Genomic DNA, 13,517 nt, shown 5'->3' with positions numbered 1-13,517 from the left:
TGATAAATAAGTCCATATTCCACCAGAAAATGGATAAAAAGAGTGAAAATAGTGCTTCCCCAAAGATTCTATTTTCCCCCTTGGTGAAGCCCCGCCCCCTCTATGACGAGATGCCGTCTGTATCTATCCGACCCCCCAATCATGTTTTTTTTTTCCATCACAGTTTTGTTCAGACTTTGTGGCGTTGTCCTTGTTGGTTACCGTGGTTACCGTGGTTACCGTGACGTGGTGTGAGCCGCCGCCCCCTCCCCTGTGTAACAGTCAAAACAACCACATGGCAGCGTGTGGTCATTACAGAGATGAAGAATCTCATGATATGAATGAAGTCACTTGAGTCGCTCATGTTTGTAGGAAACGGCTCAGGATACGTTTTAGCACGGCTTTGCTAGCTCGCTAACGTTCCTAACTGTTAGCCTGATGCTAACGAACAACACGGTGAAGAAAAGGATAATAATATCCTCCTCCCGTCAGTCTCTCTCTGTCCCTCCTGTAACTGTAAGTCTGCCCCTACAATTAAACTACAAACTACAATTAATTTGACTCATGTTGCTGACATGCACATGCTAATAACACGTTAATAGAGGTTGTGGGAAAAGGCACGCACATCCACAGGTCTGAGTAAGTCTGCAGGATCTTTTATTCTTTTACAACAACACGTTAAGACTCACAGGTCGATCACAGTCTCTGATAATGAAACACTGGTGAAGTGCAGAGGCTGTGAACCTACAGGAGCGTTTCACTGTGGTGGAGATGAAGGTGCAAATAATTGTAGCAATATTATTTTGTCTCATCTTCTGTAGAGATTTAGATGAATAAAATAGCTTTAAATGAATGTTCCCTGTTATCTAAAGCAGGGGTCAACAACCTTTTTCCATCTGAGGGCCACTTCCAGAGCATTAAGTTGTTTGAGAGCAACCGGTTAAAAAAGCTCCTAAAGACTTGATATACACCGTTCACGTACAGGACACTGACCCCATGTTATATCAACAAAGCTTCATTTTAAACTCTTAGTGAGACACAAGATCGAAATAACCGGCCCCAAAGGGCACGTTCGTGACCCTGGTCTAAAGGCTGTGATTTTGAAGTATTTTGTCAGGTGTAAATTATATCGTCAAATACATCATTATTGTGATATTTCTTTTCATACTGTGATATAGATTTTTGTTCACATCACCCTAATGTTTAAACCAATAATGTCTCATATCTTTATGTTCTAGTAATGCTATACAATAACAGGTCAGATACAGCGAGTCAAAAGACCAGCTGGACCTTCTTTCTTTTCTGGACACACATTTCTTTGAAGGATTGAAAAAATATCGAGACGTTCATTTCTGTCAATACCTCCCACCCCCATGTAGATATAAGAAAACCTCAATGAAAAGAAGGATGACTAATCGCTTCATTCAGACCCGCCCGAGAGCACCCGGAGTGGCTTCACCCCGGCTGTGCCTCGCTCTGCAGGCGGGTGCTCAGGGGAAGACAGGGTTTAACTTTCAAAACTCAGAACCCTGGAGCTGCTGCTGCTTTATAAAGCACTGAGAGTCTGGGACAGGCGGGTTCAGTCTGGGACAGGCGGTCCTGGAGCCCACAGACTCTCTGACACAGAGTCAGTTCTCTGTAGATGGTTCAGTCCCGGAGCTCACAGACTCTCTGACACTGAGAGAGTCCAAGACAGGCGGGTTTGGTCCGGGACAGGCGGGTTTAGTCTGGGACAGGCGGGTTTAGTCTGGGACAGGCGGGTTTAGTCTGGGACAGGCGAGTTTAGTCTGGGACAGGCGGGTTTAGTCTGGGACAGGCGAGTTTAGTCTGGGACAGGCGAGTTTAGTCTGGGACAGGCGGGTTCAGTCTGGGACCTCACAGTCTCTCTGACACAGAGTCAGTTCTCTGTAGACGGTTCAGTCTGGGACCTCACAGACTCTCTGACAGAGTCAGTTCTCTGTAGACGGTTCAGTCTGGGACCTCACAGTCTCTCTGACAGAGTCAGTTCTCTGTAGACGGTTCAGTCTGGGACCTCACAGACTCTCTGACAGAGTCAGTTCTCTGTAGACGGTTCAGTCTGGGACCTCACAGACTCTCTGACACAGAGTCAGTTCTCTGTAGACGGTTCAGTCTGGGACCTCACAGACTCTCTGACAGAGTCAGTTCTCTGTAGACGGTTCAGTCTGGGACCTCACAGACTCTCTGACAGAGTCAGTTCTCTGTAGACGGTTCAGTCTGGGACCTCACAGACTCTCTGACAGAGTCAGTTCTCTGTAGACGGTTCAGTCTGGGACCTCACAGTCTCTCTGACAGAGTCAGTTCTCTGTAGACGGTTCAGTCTGGGACCTCACAGACTCTCTGACAGAGTCAGTTCTCTGTAGACGGTTCAGTCTGGGACCTCACAGACTCTCTGACAGAGTCAGTTCTCTGTAGACGGTTCAGTCTGGGACCTCACAGACTCTCTGATAGAGTCAGTTCTCTGTAGACGGTTCAGTCTGGGACCTCACAGACTCTCTGACAGAGTCAGTTCTCTGTAGACGGTTCAGTCTGGGACCTCACAGACTCTCTGACAGAGTCAGTTCTCTGTAGACGGTTCAGTCTGGGACCTCACAGACTCTCTGACAGAGTCAGTTCTCTGTAGACGGTTCAGTCTGGGACCTCACAGTCTCTCTGACAGAGTCAGTTCTCTGTAGACGGTTCAGTCTGGGACCTCACAGACTCTCTGACAGAGTCAGTTCTCTGTAGACGGTTCAGTCTGGGACCTCACAGACTCTCTGACAGAGTCAGTTCTCTGTAGACGGTTCAGTCTGGGACCTCACAGACTCTCTGATAGAGTCAGTTCTCTGTAGACGGTTCAGTCTGGGACCTCACAGACTCTCTGACAGAGTCAGTTCTCTGTAGACGGTTCAGTCCGGGACCTCACAGACTCTCTGACAGAGTCAGTTCTCTGTAGACGGTTCAGTCCGGGACCTCACAGACTCTCTGATAGAGTCAGTTCTCTGTAGACGGTTCAGTCTGGGACCTCACAGACTCTCTGACACAGAGTCAGTTCTCTGTAGACGGTTCAGTCCGGGACCTCACAGACTCTCTGACACTGAGAGAGTCCGGGACAGGCGGGTTCAGTCTGGGACCTCACAGTCTCTCTGACACAGAGTCAGTTCTCTGTAGACGGTTCAGCCGCAGAGCGAGTTCAGGCGTGTAGAGCGTGACACATCCAGCTGATCCCTGAACAGACAAGCCGGTCCAGTTCTTACTCCCAGCTCTGTACTGTACACAGGAACACACACACGGAGCCCCATCACGACTGTTTATGGTCAAATAGATTCAGGTAAAGCTGACTCCGCTCAGCTAAAGGAATCATTATGACAGAGGTTTGTGCCCGAGACCAGAGCCGGTCTGAGGGCGGAGTCACAGCGGCTCAGGACCAACTCATATTTCATAAAACATCTGCACAATGACAATCAAAACACGGCTTTACATCTGGAATAAACTGAGCGGATTTAGATTTTAAAGAATGAAAACAATCACTCGTATTGTGTCCACGAATCCCAAGTGTTGGTGCTGAAATTTCACAGATTTAACTTTTAACCCTCACCTGAACAAAAGCACAAAAATAGCGATGAAAACAAGGAAGACAATGCAATAAAAAAGGGACAAAATTTCTCATATTTTTTCTTTGTAAAACTTTGATTTTTAACTGAAGCAAATTGAGTTTCATTATGTTTCCTGTGTGTATTTCAGGACAGGATGAGGCACTTTCATAAAAAAGGTTTTCTGTCACTTTTATGCCTGAGAGTCGACCGTGTCTCGCATCGTTCGAGTCAATAATATCGTTTATCGCGATACTTTCCTGCCTCGATGTATCGAACTACAAATGTGTTGTTGTGACATAGACAAATCCCCTTATATTTAGGTTGAATATCGATATAAGTCAAAGTAAAATACGATTAGATTCATTGAAAACTCACTCTAAAAAATAAACATAAACACTGTATAACAAACATCTGAAATAAAAATAAGTATTACAGCACAAATTTGAACTATATCGACAAACTTTGACAAACAAAGGGATGGATTGTGACGTGTTGAGGATCTTTAGTGTCACCACAGTTTGGATTCTCTGCTTTAAAGAAGCCGACTGTAAAGTGAAAGCTCTCCGATGAAGGAAGCACAAGAACGAGGGCCTGAAGCTGAAACACGTTTATGGCGTCAACGTGAACTAACGGCACAAAGGAAAGTGTGGAGGAAACTAAAGCAAGGCCGTGAGCGCGGTAATAAAGCCATAAACTCTGAGGCCATAACGTTCCTCAGATAAGAACATTTATCACGTTTCCTTATGACACATGAGAAAAGATCAACCAGCAGAGACGCCACTCTGGGAACACGCAGGGAAACACGCAGGGAAACACGCAAGGAAACACGCAGGGAAACACGCAAGGAAATAAACCGCCACAAAACGGCCATCAGAACTGGTTAATGAAAGAGTGTTGCTGATTTCTGGAGATATCTTTTTTTGTAATTCATGCAGTTCTTATATTTGAAGAGTTCCGTGGCGCTAGGCTAGTGCTAGGCTAGTGCATGTCTATGGTATCAGCTAGCCTGCATTAACCTCTTAACTCCCGCCTGAACCGAGAGGATCTTTTTCCTCACGTCATCAGATTTTTTGTTGGGTATTCAACTCATTTTTGTAACTTTTATGTCATTTTTTTGTCAATTTTTTGTCATATTTTTGTCATTTTTTTGTAACTTTTTTGTCACATTTTTGTCACATTTTTTTATCACATTTGTGTAATTTTTTGTCACATTTTTGTCATTTTTTTGTCATTTTTTTGTGAAATTTTTGCCACTTTTTCATCAATTTTTCATCACTTTTTGTCAATGTTTTCGTCACTTTTTTGTCACATTTCCATCATTGTTTTCGTCTCAGTTTCACACCTTTTTACCAGAAGCTTTTGGATTGGGGTAAAGCCAAACTGGCGAAAAAGTGCTCGGTTCAGGTGGGAGTTAAGGGGTTAAAAACAGTGTGACCCGCTCCACAGAGCACCTGAGGCAAATCACTTATAACACCAAACTAACCATATAAATGTCTGTGTCCATAGAGTCATGTTTGGAATATAACTGACCTGCATCACATGAATGATCCCATTTTGAGGGACTATTTTCTCTCAGATCACTCCGCCGCCGCGTAGCTTATACAACCACGAAGCTGATGCTGCTCAAATATAAGTTATTTTAAATGATTCTATGGACACAGACGTTTATATGGTTAGTCTGGTGTTATAAGTGATTTACCTCAGGTGCTCTGTGGAGCGGGTCACACTGTTTTTAATGCAGGCTAGCTGATACCATAGACATGCACTAGCCTAGGACCACGAAGCTCTTCAAATATAAGAACTGAGTGAATAACAAACAAAAATATCTCCAGAAATCAGCAACACTCTGGATAACGAGGAGATGAGGCCCCATGTCAAACATCCTGAAACATCCCTTTAAGCTCATGTTTCTCCATAGCGTCAAAACAGCGACGAAAACGAGGATGAAAATGCAACAAAAAAGAGCAAAAAAAAAAAAAAAAACATGACAAAAAAGTGCTGAAAACACGACAAAGATGCGTCAAAAAACAGGAAAACACAACGATGAAGAAAGCAACAATAACACAATAAAAAAAAGTGACAAAACACGACAAAATGGCGTCAAAAAGTAAGACAAAAAGCGATGAAGAAACTGTTTAAAGCAGAACTACGTAACTTTGCCTAGTCCCTCTGGGGGTCATACAAGAGTTAACGGGATGACTGGGGGGTCTTTCATGGCCCCTGGTGTCAAAGGCCCCAATACACACACAAAGGTTAGTGCTAGATCGTCTGCTCCGGAGGGACAGTCTGCTGTGAAAACGTGAGATATCATGACACAAATGAAGGTTAGGGCCAGGGAAATGGTTTAACCTCTTAACTCCCGCCTGAACCGAGAGGATCTTTTTCCTCACGTCATCACATTATTTTTCATTCAACATTTTTTTGTTGGGTATTCAACTCATTTTTGTGACTTTTTTGTAATTTTTTATCACATTTTTGTCATTTTTTTGTCCATTTTTAATACATTTTTTGTCACTTTTTTGTCATTTTTTTGGTCATTTTTTATCACATTTGTGTAATTTTTTCGTCAATTTTTAATCAATTTTTTGTCACATTTTTGACATTTTTTTGTCAATTTTTTATCAATTTTTTGTAATGTTTTTTGGCACATTTTTTCGTCATTCTTTTGTCAATTTCTTGTGACATTTTTGCCACTTTTTCATAAATTTTTCGTCACGTTTGTCAATGTTTTCTCACTTTTTTGTCCCATTTCCATCATTGTTTTTTATCACATTTGTGTAATTTTTTTTGCCACATTTTGTCAATTTTTCGTACATTTTTTGTCACATTTTTGACATTTTTTTTAATCGATTTTTTGTCACTTTTTTGTCACATTTCCATCCTTGTTTTTGTCTCAGTTTTGTTGCTATTTTCTCACCTTTTTTCCAGAAGCTTTTGGATTGGGGTAAAGCCAAACTGGAGAAAATGTGCTCGGTTCAGGTGGGAGTTAAGGGGTTAACTTTAAGGATTAGGATTAGGATTATTTGTATTTTTAGACAAACCAACTCATAGATCTATACAAACTCACAGCAGACCGTCCCTCCGGAGCGTACGATCTAGCACTAACCCTAATGGAATCAGGAAGAAGAAGCTAACAGGCTAACGGGCAAAGCTAACTGTGGGCTAGCACCACTTAAACAGTATTTACAGTCAAGTTTGAATGAAAAACATGATCTCCATTGTGTAACTGGATGAACAACATCCCTCTGTCCCTTTGTCTTTTCTGTCAGCGCAGGATTTACTCTCACGGACGATTAATGAGTAAAAAACACAACATGTACGACTCCTGCAGTGGCGCTTACGGCCTCTAGGGGCACGAGTTACTTAGTTCTGCTTTAAGATTATTATTTTTTCGGTTCCTGCTTTGACTTTGATTGACCAAAAGGGAAAAATGTCCCAGGTTAAAGTAATAAAGTGAACTCCTGCTGTGATTTTGGGCTTTACAAAACAACTCGACGGATGAAAATAAGGCTGTGACTTTCACAAGGAGCTGCACCACAGGGGGCAGCAGAGGGAGGGAAGGGGAGAGTTCAGGGGCACAGGGAGCAGGCTGAAATACAAAGATACAAAGAGCCTCCCTCTGAAAGACTCTCCCCTGTGAGGAGGACAGACAGTTCAGCTCCGCGGGCCTTTTCTCATGGTAATCACAGACTCCCATCATGCATCTGTGCTGAGGCGCAGGTTACAGAGCGAGCCTCGCGCTGAACCTGAGGAGCCTCGTGGAACTCTTTTACAGGGCTGATAATCCCACTCATCATTTACAGAGTGCAGTAAGGGCTTCATGTTAGCAAGATTAGCAACATTAGCATCGCAAAGCTAACTGTTTTTCAATTCGTATCCCATGGCAACAGTCACTTTACTGCCCGGAGTTTCTTCACCACCACTAATCACTAGAGCTGGATCGATATTTTTGGGAACTTTTTTTGATAACGAAGAAGCAAATCCTGCGCTACAAACATCTGGATTTACATCGCTCAAAAACATCATTGATGACAAAACACTTTGCACATTTTATCAATTTTTTTTAAAACTTTTCTTATTTTTCCCCCAAATTTCACCTTTTTCAAGAAATTTGAATTTTTTTTTTCCAATCAACCCCCATAAATTTTTGCCCCTAATTTGTCCACGTTTTCCCCATCAAGGTTCAAGGTTCAACTTTATTTCTGTCCCGGAGGAAATGATTATGCAGCAGGAGTCCACACATAATAAAGCAAAAACAAACAAAAAAAACACAGTGAGACAATTGTGTTTGGGACAAAGATCGCACAGTCACAGCATCATCAGGCTCTGAAGCTGAGAGACCATCAGCAGAAGATCAGATAAAGCCTCATTTGCAGCAGCTTCACTGAGCAACAGATGATCATTTATCTTCACAACAGCCTCTGGAATAAAAGAGGCCCTGGCCCGACCAGTTCCAGTACAGGGCATTCTGAGCCTGCGTCCGGAGGGGACGAGGTTAAACTCCTTAAAAAGCGGATGGTCCGGACACTCCATTATCTGTTGGGCTTTACGTACAACCCTTTGGCTGTAAAGGTCATGTAAAGGTCATGCAGCTGAGTCTGCTGTGTATCAGTGATTTTTCCTGCTACTCTGACCAACTTCAGACATTTTTTGTTGGTGACAGAAAGAGCCCCAAACCAAGATACAAAACAAAATGTTAAAACTGACTGAATAAAAGAGGTAAAAGATCGTCATGAGGACGTTACAGACTCTAAATGAATTCATTTTTCTTAAAAGAAGAGTCTTTGCTGCAGCTTTTTGCAGATGGCGTCAGTGTTAGACTCAGTGTTAGTCCTTGTCAATAATAGTCCCGAGGTACTTGTATTCGGAGACTACTTCAACCGGTTTTCCCTGGATCACAGTGCTGGTGCCACTAGGGGGCGCCTTGCGGAAATCTATCAACATGTCCTTGGTCTTTGACACATTGATAGACAAATGAAACTGTTCAATCATTAAAATCATCAGCGATGGGTCCATGGGCGTCTCGCTGTTTGTTAAGAGACTCATAATGACGGAGTCATCTGCACATTTCAGGAGATGTTCCCATACACACTTCTGCAGTCGTTGGTGTATAAAACAAAAAGCAAAGACGATAAGACGCAGCCTTGAGGAGATCCAGTGGAGGAGAGCACGAAATTTGAATACATTTTCCCCAATCTTTCGACTTTTTTCCACGCTTTTCCCAATTTTACCCACATTTTCCTCCCAACATATTTCATTTTTTCTTGAATTTGTTTTTTTTTTTCAAAATTTTTTCCCCCTATTTTTTTTTATCACAATTTCCCCCCACAATTGTTCCACCTTTTTCTTTTTTTTTTAAACAATGTTTTTCCCCCAAATTTCATTTTTGCCATTTTTCTGCCCCATTTTTTCAAGAAATTTGAATCATTTTTTTCAATCTAACCTGCGGCCGACAGTATCTGGTATCGTTAGAGTCGATAATATCGTTTATCGCGATACTTCACGTTATAGTGACAGGCTTCACATAATCCTTCACTGACCAACACATTCTCTCACACAGACAGGTCAGAGGAACATGATCTGAATCCCTGAAACAGGCGTGGAGTTGGATCATCTTTAGCTTTAGCTTTGAGGCTCGTTTGAAAAAGGGTTCCTCGTCTTTGTTTTTCGGACACTGTGAGCAGCGGATCGTAAATACTGCCCCGGGTTTCCTCAGTAACAGTAAACTCTCCGACTCTAAACTACAGGAGCACAGATGCAAAGAGACACAAAGTATGCAAACCACTCAAAAACAAACACTCCCTCCTCGTCCCAGCGAGATTCACACTTGTTTAAGAGCACAATAGAAACAGTGACGAGTGTGGGCGGGGGGGGGCAGATAGATACACAGAAATATGCAGTAAAAGGTACAATAAAGCTACTCGATGTAATAAAGATATGAAGAGCTTTAGTTTATTTGGTCGTCTTCTTGTCGTTTGACCTCTGACCTTCACACGTGACTCGATCTGGACCGAGTTCTCGCTTAGTCCCGCCCGTTTTTCTCAATTGCCAGATTATAAATAAAACCCAACCAGACGATCGAGCACTTGTGGACAGGGGTGCACATTTGGACACATTTGGACAGGAGGTGCACATTTGGACAGGAGGTGCACATTTGGACAGGAGGTGCACATTTGGACAGGAGGTGCACATTTGGACAGGAGGTGCACATTTGGACAGGAGGTGCACATTTGGACAGGAGGTGCACATTTGGACAGGAGGTGCACATTTGGACAGGGGGTGCACATTTGGACAGGGGTGCACATTTGGACAGGGGGTGCACATTTGGACACATTTGGACAGGGGGTGCACATTTGGACAGGAGGTGCACATTTGGACAGGAGGTGCACATTTGGACAGGAGGTGCACATTTGGACAGGGGTGCACATTTGGACAGGAGGTGCACATTTGGACAGGAGGTGCACATTTGGACAGGGGTGCACATTTGGACAGGAGGTGCACATTTGGACAGGAGGTGCACATTTGGACAGGAGGTGCACATTTGGACAGGAGGTGCACATTTGGACAGGAGGTGCACATTTGGACAGGAGGTGCACATTTGGACAGGGGGTGCACATTTGGACAGGAGGTGCACATTTGGACAGGAGGTGCACATTTGGACAGGGGGTGCACATTTGGACAGGGGTGCACATTTGGACAGGAGGTGCACATTTGGACAGGGGGTGCACATTTGGACAGGAGGTGCACATTTGGACAGGGGTGCACATTTGGACAGGAGGTGCACATTTGGACAGGGGTGCACATTTGGACAGGAGGTGCACATTTGGACAGGAGGTGCACATTTGGACAGGGGTGCACATTTGGACAGGAGGTGCACATTTGGACAGGAGGTGCACATTTGGACAGGAGGTGCACATTTGGACAGGAGGTGCACATTTGGACAGGAGGTGCACATTTGGACAGGAGGTGCACATTTGGACAGGAGGTGCACATTTGGACAGGAGGTGCACATTTGGACAGGGGGTGCACATTTGGACAGGAGGTGCACATTTGGACAGGAGGTGCACATTTGGACAGGGGGTGCACATTTGGACAGGGGTGCACATTTGGACAGGAGGTGCACATTTGGACAGGGGGTGCACATTTGGACAGGAGGTGCACATTTGGACAGGGGTGCACATTTGGACAGGAGGTGCACATTTGGACAGGAGGTGCACATTTGGACAGGAGGTGCACATTTGGACAGGGGGTGCACATTTGGACAGGAGGTGCACATTTGGACAGGAGGTGCACATTTGGACAGGGGGTGCACATTTGGACAGGAGGTGCACATTTGGACACATTTGGACAGGAGGTGCACATTTGGACACATTTGGACAGGAGGTGCACATTTGGACACATTTGGACAGGGGTGCACATTTGGACAGGAGGTGCACATTTGGACACATTTGGACAGGAGGTGCACATTTGGACAGGAGGTGCACATTTGGACAGGAGGTGCACATTTGGACAGGAGGTGCACATTTGGACAGGAGGTGCACATTTGGACAGGAGGTGCACATTTGGACAGGGGTGCACATTTGGACAGGGGTGCACATTTGGACACATTTGGACAGGGGTGCACATTTGGACACATTTGGACAGGGGTGCACATTTGGACAGGGGTGCACATTTGGACACATTTGGACAGGGGTGCACATTTGGACACATTTGGACAGGGGTGAACATTTGGACAGGGGGTGCACATTTGGACACATTTGGACAGGGGTGAACATTTGGACACATTTGGACAGGAGGTGCACATTTGGACAGGAGGTGCACATTTGGACAGGAGGTGCACATTTGGACAGGAGGTGCACATTTGGACAGGAGGTGCACATTTGGACAGGAGGTGCACATTTGGACAGGGGTGCACATTTGGACAGGAGGTGCACATTTGGACAGGGGGTGCACATTTGGACAGGAGGTGCACATTTGGACAGGAGGTGCACATTTGGACAGGAGGTGCACATTTGGACAGGAGGTGCACATTTGGACAGGGGTGCACATTTGGACAGGAGGTGCACATTTGGACAGGGGGTGCACATTTGGACAGGGGGTGCACATTTGGACAGGAGGTGCACATTTGGACACATTTGGACACATTTGGACAGGAGGTGCACATTTGGACAGGGGGTGCACATTTGAACACATTTGGACACATTTGGACAGGAGGTGCACATTTGGACACATTTGGACACATTTGGACACATTTGGACAGGAGGTGCACATTTGGACAGGGGGTGCACATTTGAACACATTTGGACAGGGGGTGCACATTTGGACAGGGGGTGCACATTTGAACACATTTGGACACATTTGGACAGGGGGTGCACATTTGGACAGGGGGTGCACATTTGAACACATTTGGACAGGGGGTGCACATTTGGACAGGAGGTGCACATTTGGACACATTTGGACAGGGGGTGCACATTTGGACAGGGGGTGCACATTTGAACACATTTGGAAAGGAGGTGCACATTTGGACAGGAGGTGCACATTTGGACACATTTGGACAGGGGTGCACATTTAGAACAGGGGGTGCAGATCTCGACAGAACCCTGTCCTAAACACCCACTCCTCTCCCCCCCCAGCTTTAATCCCACAGTTCTCCTCCTGAACAGGGCAGAGAATGAGGCTTTTCAGACACTTTTAAAAGACTCCAGGCACTTGTTGCCAAAAAAGTTGGACAATCCCTCCCATTCCGTGACACGGCGCGGCGCTGGGGCCCGGCTCTCCTCCTCCTCCTGCGGGGACTACACTGACAAAGAGCAGCCTGTACAGCGGCGTCCGTGCCCGCTCTCTGCCCACGACAGCGCGCGGTCAGCTGCTTCAGATTTGGACCAAAACAAAGAGGGTCAAACCTCCCCGGAACTCTAACGCGCCGGAGACGGAGAGAGTCCCGTGCGCAAAAGCGGAGCCATGAGGACGAGGAGCACTTGTTCCTGCGCAGGTGCCTCCGCGGGGGCAGAGGAGCGGCCCCAGAGCGACTCCAGACGTGGATGTGGAGCGAGTGAAGCGGATAAAGTGCGATCCGCGCGGGACAGGGCGCGTGGGAGTTAGCAACCCGCCGCCAAACAACAACAGAAGCGCGTCGGACTCACCGTGAGGTTGACTTCGTGCTTCTTCAGGCGGTTCTTCAGGCTCTTCATGGTGACGCGCCGGTTCCTGTGAGGCTCCTCCGCGGCTCGGGGGTCATGAAGAAGGGAAGGAATAGTCCAGAAAGTTCCCGGGGAAGCGGGTGGAAGCGGCTCGGTCTCACGGGGCTGAGTTTCACCTGACGCTCTGACCGCAGAAGCGAAGGCAGAGGGAGAGGGAGCGGGAGCGGGCCAATCACAGCCGCGCACAGGCCGAAGGCAGGAGGGGACGGCCAATGGGGAGGGAGAGGGGGAGGGACTTCCTGAAGGAGTGGAGTGGAGTGGGACGGATCCTGGAGGAGGAACGGAGTGACGTCACATACCTGGACGTGACACCTGGGAGACTCTGAAGCACAAAGTCTGACCTGAGATCAAACAAAGGTCTGAAGGTTAAAAGAACTGGGGAAAAAGTACTAACATGTACTTCACAAGTATAAGTAAAAGCATTTAAGAGTATAATGTGCAGGAGTTTTCTTCTTTTTTTATTTGAATCAAACCAGGTCTAAAGGAGCAAACCACTAACTCAGGTCAGAAACAGGAACTAAATCAGTTCTAAACCCGGACTAAGCTGGGTCTAAACCAGGTCTAAACCAGGACTAAACCAGGACTAAACCAGGTCTAAACCAGGTCTTAACCAGGACTAAACCAGGACTAAACCAGGTCTAAACCAGGACTAAACCAGGACTAAACCAGGTCTAAACCAGGTCTTAACCAGGTCTAAACCAGGACTAAACCAGGACTAAACCAGGTCTAAACCAGGTCTTAACCA

The 13,517-nt window shown here is 45.8% G+C and overlaps 1 protein-coding gene across 1 annotated transcript in view; it reads right to left on the bottom strand.

The window, feature by feature from the left end:
* Positions 1–12,908, bottom strand: part of uacab (uveal autoantigen with coiled-coil domains and ankyrin repeats b) — a 79,310-nt gene extending 66,402 nt beyond the window's left edge. The window contains exon 1 of the mRNA XM_079555137.1: positions 12,716–12,908. Coding sequence (XP_079411263.1) covers positions 12,716–12,763 — 48 coding nt within the window. The 5' untranslated portion in view covers positions 12,764–12,908. The remainder of the gene's footprint in view (positions 1–12,715) is intronic.
* Between the last annotated feature and the right edge of the window lie 609 nt (positions 12,909–13,517).

This window comes from Gobius niger, assembly GCF_951799975.1.
Source record: "Gobius niger genome assembly, chromosome: 4".
Classification (NCBI taxonomy): Eukaryota; Metazoa; Chordata; class Actinopteri; order Gobiiformes; family Gobiidae; genus Gobius; species Gobius niger.
Note: the sequence above shows the minus strand (reverse complement) of the source record. Positions and strands in the feature narration are given on the sequence as shown.